At 37.1% G+C, this 6000-nt stretch overlaps 1 protein-coding gene across 1 annotated transcript in view; it reads left to right on the top strand.

Annotated features, from left to right (window-relative positions):
* The window catches only part of FSIP1 (fibrous sheath interacting protein 1), a 171500-nt gene that overhangs the window by 22486 nt on the left and 143014 nt on the right, over positions 1-6000 (top strand). Inside the window, exons 6-7 of the mRNA XM_023752850.1 lie at positions 5123-5247; positions 5781-5891. Coding sequence (XP_023608618.1) covers positions 5123-5247; positions 5781-5891 — 236 coding nt within the window. The remainder of the gene's footprint in view (positions 1-5122; positions 5248-5780; positions 5892-6000) is intronic.

Raw genomic sequence — 6000 nt, 5'->3', positions numbered from 1 at the left:
TTTAATACACCACTAACATCACTGGATAAATCCGCTAAACAAAAACTCAGCAAAGAAACAGCAATCCTAAATGACTCACTAGATCAGATGGACTTAATAGACATCTTCAGAACACTTCACCCCAAAGCCACAAAATATATGTTCTTCTCAAGTGCTCATGGGACATATTCAAAAATAGACCACATATTGGGTCACAAACAAAGTCTCCCCAAATTCAAGAAGATTGAAATCATAAAAAGCATCTTCTCAGACCACGAAGGCATAATATTAGAAATAAACTACAATAAAAAAACCCCAAAATACTCAAACACTTGGAAGCTGAATAGCATGTTATTAAATATTGGTTGGGTTACCAATGAGATCAAAGAAGAAATTAAAAACATCCTGGACACTAATGACAATGAAAACACAACAATCCAAAACCTTTGGGACACAATGAAAGCAGTCCTGAGAGAGAAGTTTATAGCTCTACAGGCCTACCTCAACAAACAAGAAAAAATGGTAGTAAATCATCTAAATCTACAGCTCAAAGAATTAGAAAGAGAGCAACAAGAAAAGCCCAGGGTGAGCAGAAGGAAGGAGATAATAAAGATTAGAGCAGAAATAAAAGACATAGAGACCAAAAAAACAATACAGAAAATCAATGAAACCAAGAGCTGGTTCTTTGAAAGGATAAACAAGATTGACAAACCTCTAGCCAGGCTCACCAAGAAGCAAAGAGAGAGGACCCAAATAAATAAAATCAGAAATGATAGAGGCGAAATAACAACAGACCCCACAGAAATACAAATGATTGTTAAAAAATACTATGAACAACTTTACTCCAACAAACTAGACAACCTGGAAGAAATGGACATATTTCTAGAAAAATACAACATTCCAAAACTTAATCAGGAAGAATCTAAAAATCTCAACAGGCCAATAACTATGGAAGAAATTGAAGCAGTCATCAAAAAGCTTCCAGCAAACAAAAGCCCAGGACCAGATGGCTTCACAGGGGAGTTTTACCAAACATTCAAGGAAGAACTAAAACCTATCCTCCTCAGACTACTACAAAAAACCCAAGAGGAAGGAACACTTCCAAGCTCATTCTATGAAGCCAGCATCACCCTAATACCAAAACCAGGTAAAGACAACACAATGAAAGAGAATTACAGGCCAATATCCCTCATGAACATAGATGCCAAAATCCTCAACAAAATCTTAGCAAATCGGATCCAGCAGTACATCAGAAAGATCATACACCATGACCAAGTAGGATTTATCCCAGGGATGCAAGGATGGTTCAATATCCGCAAATCAATAAACGTGATACATTACATAAACAAATTGAAGGAAAAAAACCACATAGTCATTTCAATTGATGCAGAAAAAGCGTTTGACAAAATTCAACACCCATTTTTGATAAAAACTCTCAGCAAGGTGGGAATAGAAGGATCATACCTCAACATAATAAAAGCCATATATGACAAACCCAAAGCCAACATCATACTCAACGGACATAAACTAACACCATTTCCCCTAAGAACAGGAACAAGACAGGGATGCCCACTCTCACCACTCCTGTTCGACATAGTATTGGAAGTATTAGCCATTGCAATTAGAGAAGAAGAAGAAATAAAAGGCATCCAAATCGGAAAAGAAGAAGTAAAACTGTCCTTATTTGCAGATGACATGATATTATACCTAAAAAACCCTAAAGACTCCATCAAAAAACTATTAGACTTAATAAAAGAATTCGGCAATGTAGCAGGATACAGAATTAATGCCAAAAAATCTATGGCATTTCTATACACCAATAGCGAACTTGCAGAAAGAGAGACTAAAAAAGCAATCCCATTTACCATCGCACCAAAAAAATTAAGCTACCTAGGAATAAACTTAACTAAAGAGGTTAAAGACCTCTACTCAGAAAACTACAGGACGTTGAAAAAAGAGATAGAGGAAGACATAAACAGATGGAAGAACATACCATGTTCTTGGATTGGTAGAATCAACATCATTAAAATGTCCGTACTGCCCAAAGCAATCGATAAATTCAACGCACTTCCCATTAAAATACCAACGGCATATTTCACAGACCTAGAACGAACTCTCCAAAAATTCATCTGGAATAAAAAATGACCCCGTATAGCTGCAGCGATCCTGAGAAAGAACAAAGTAGGTGGGATCTCAATACCAGATATCAAGCTGTATTACAAAGCCACTGTTCTCAAAACTGCCTGGTACTGGCACAAGAACAGACATATAGATCAATGGAATAGAATAGAGAGCCCAGAAATCAGCCCAAACCAATATGCTCAATTAATATTTGACAAAGGAGGCAAGAACATACAATGGAGTCAAGATAGTCTCTTCAATAAATGGTGTTGGGAAAATTGGACAGATACATGCAAGAAAATGAAACTAGACCACCAACTTACACCATACACAAAAATAAACTCAAAATGGATAAAGGACTTAAATATACGACGGGAAACCATAAAAATACTAGAAGAATCCAAAGGCAACAAAATTTCAGACTTATGCCAAAGCAATTTCTTCACCAATACTGATCCTAGGGCATTGGAAACTAAAGAGAAAATAAACAAATGGGACTACATCAAAATAAAAAGTTTCTGCACAGCAAAAGAAACCATCAACAAAACAACAAGAAAGCCCACTACATGGGAGAACATATTTGCCAACAGTATATCTGATAAGGGCCTAATCTCCAACATTTATAGGGAACTCATACAACTTAACAAAAGGAAGATAAACAATCCAATCAAAAAATGGGCAAAGGATCTAAATAGACACCTTTCAAAAGAGGACATTCAGAAAGCCAAGAGACATATGAAAACATGCTCACAGTCGCTAATCATCCGAGAGATGCAAATCAAAACAACAATGAGGTACCATCTCACACCTGTCAGAATGGCTATCTTCAACAAATCAACAGACAACAAGTGCTGGAGAGGATGTGGAGAAAAAGGAACACTTGTGCACTGCTGGTGGGAATGCAGACTGGTGCAGCCACTATGGAAGACAGTATGGAGTTTCCTCAAAAAACTGGAAATGGAACTCCCATTTGACCCTGTGATCCCACTTCTAGGAATATATCCCAAGAAACCAGAAACACCAATCAGAAAGGATATATGCACCCCTATGTTCATAGCAGCACAATTCACCATAGCTAAGATCTGGAAACAGCCTAAGTGCCCATCAGTAGATGAATGGATTAGAAAACTGTGGTACATCTACACGATGGAATACTATGCTGCTGTAAAAAAGAAGGAACTCTTACCATTTGCAACAGCATGGATGGAACTGGAGAGCATTATGCTAAGTGAAATAAGCCAGTCAATGAAGGAAAAATGCCACATGATCTCACTCATTCATGGATAATAGAGACCATTATAAACTCTTGAACAATAATAGATACAGAGGCAGAGTTGCCTCAAACAGACTGTTAAACTACAGCAGGAAGGCCGGGGAGGGTGGGGGGGCTGGAGGGGGGGGTAAGAGATCAACCAAAGGACTTGTATGCATGCATATAAGCATAACCAATGGACATAAGACACTGGGGGGTAGGGGAAGCCAGGGGATTGTCAAGGGCGGGAAAAAAAAAAGGAGACATATGTAATACTCTTTGTAATAATTTAAGCAATAAAAAAATTAAAAAAAAAACACCAAAGATATTACTCTTTTTCTGGTTCTTTCCAGATATTAAAATTTATTGTTTAATGATTAAATTTGTATTAAATCTTGGATAATTAGCTACAAATACCCTTAATCCTTTTTATTGAGGTAACCTCTCTTGTAAAACAAAGATAACTTTTAAGTAAACCTTGTCTGGATTGAGCTGCTGGCTGGTGTTTTTTCCTTTTGGACTTGAATGTGGCAATCTATCCTATTTTGTAGGGTGGACTCTACTTGTCATTTAAGAAGACTCTCCTTCTTAAACTAATGCATAGTTTTAAAGCATTCTTGCACCAGTGGGGTCCCTCAGCCTGGCCTGTGGGGATTGGGCAGAAACCGGGTCTCCGACATCCCCCGAGGGATCCTGGATTTCAAGAGGGCACAGGCCAGGCTGAGGGACTCCACCCGTACACTGGGCCTCTAGTCCTATATAATAAAAGGGTAATATGCAAATGGACAAAATGGCTATGACGCTCACCGACTACCAGGGGGCAGACGCTCAATGCAGGAGCTGCCTCCTGGTGGTCAGTGCACTCCCACAGGGGGAGCGCTGCTCAGCCACAAGCCAGGCTGATGGCTGGTGAGCACAGTGGCCCGTCTCCACGGCAGTGCTAAGGATGTCCGACTGATGGCCATCAGTCAGACATCCCTCGAGGGCTCCTGGATTGCAAAAGGGCGCAGGCCAGGCTGAGGGACTCCCCTGTCCCCACCGAGTGCACGAATGTCATGCACTGGGCCTCTAGTATTTGATAAAGGGAATAATAGTGCATAAGCATTTTTCTTACCCTTGTTTTGAGCACTTAGGATATGAACAACTCAGGGGTTTACTTAAGCCTCTATTTAATGATTGAGAAAACTGACAAAGTAGAAAGGGCTTCAGGAGTTTGTGATGATAGGCTGCAGAACACCCAGAACACATGCCCAGATCTTGCTTAAAAGACAGGTTTGAACAAAAAGTTGATTGCTCTGAGAGGGTGATGGCAAATTAATAAAGAATCTAGTCTTTCAGGGAAAGTTCTCTTTCATATAAAGACTCAAGTAAAATATATTTTAAAATTCCCATAACATCAGAATTTTCTCCTTATATGAATCATGGTTTTTTTCACATTCCCCATGATTCCAAAGGAATCAACAGCAAGCAGTTTGATACACGGTAATGAATAACAGAAATTTTATGAGAACTTCATTGTAAATTATGTAGCACATTTATCTTTTTAAGAATAAATCTCAGGGTGGGGGGGAAAAAAGGACACTTATGTAATACCCTTTGTAATACTTTTAGCGAAAAAAAAAAAAGAATAAATCTCTATATATTAGGTTTCTGGATTTGGAAATTAGAAGTTCTTCTAATGTATGTTTTACTTCTTATATATGCTTAAGGTAAAATTTTAGCATAATGACAATTATAATTATGAAAAAATTTTGAACTTTTTAATATTAGATTTTACCTGTGATGTGGAAAGAAATGAGTCATTGATCAAAGCAGAAAAGAACCCCTTCTCAAATACAGAAAAGATTGAGCTCAGGGGTAAACACAGCCAGGATTTTATTAAGCGAAACATTGAGGTATGTATTTAGAAATTTAGAAGCCAGAATGTGGACTAAATGAGTTGTGATAATGGAAATAGTTGTGTTTAGTGACTTTAAATATTTTTTTGACTGTGATACATGTATATGATCTAAACAGCATATGTGACGGAAAGAATAGTTTTATGAACCAGTACTTTACTATTTTCTATTTAATTTTATCTTATCCTCTCCTACTCATCACATTTATTCCAAAAACCAGAAATGAATATGTTTTTTACATTGATATAATATAAAGAGAGGTGAGAAAATTGCTTGTGTTTTATTTTATAAATAAAACATTTGTTAAAAAGGTAACATGAGGGTTTACTTATAGTGAACATATCTTTGCTTGGAGAACAGACCTATACCAAAATTTGACATAAAATAAAATTAATTGGCAAATGAAAATGCCTAATCTCACAAATTTTACTTTGTGTATCTATACTGTAGTAACCTCAGGTTTCATTTTTATTTTCCTGAACTATGAATTGCTTTGAGTTTTTAATATTTTTCATTAATACATTCTGTAGATGGCCAAGAATTCAGGGAAACCAGAGGTTATGATCGACAGAGAGAAGAAAAGGCTGGTTGAACTTCTGAAGGACTTAGATGACCGAGATTCGGGGCTGTCCAGTTCTGGGGTATGTAAACTCTGAGAGTCACACCTCTACACTTCTTAATATATATTTTTTAATCATGTTATTGACCTATTAGTATACATTCATAATCATTTTTAAGATTATGAGATAA

Source organism: Myotis lucifugus, unplaced genomic scaffold, assembly GCF_000147115.1.
Source record: "Myotis lucifugus unplaced genomic scaffold, Myoluc2.0 scaffold_38, whole genome shotgun sequence".
Taxonomy (NCBI): Eukaryota; Metazoa; Chordata; class Mammalia; order Chiroptera; family Vespertilionidae; genus Myotis; species Myotis lucifugus.
Note: the sequence above shows the minus strand (reverse complement) of the source record. Positions and strands in the feature narration are given on the sequence as shown.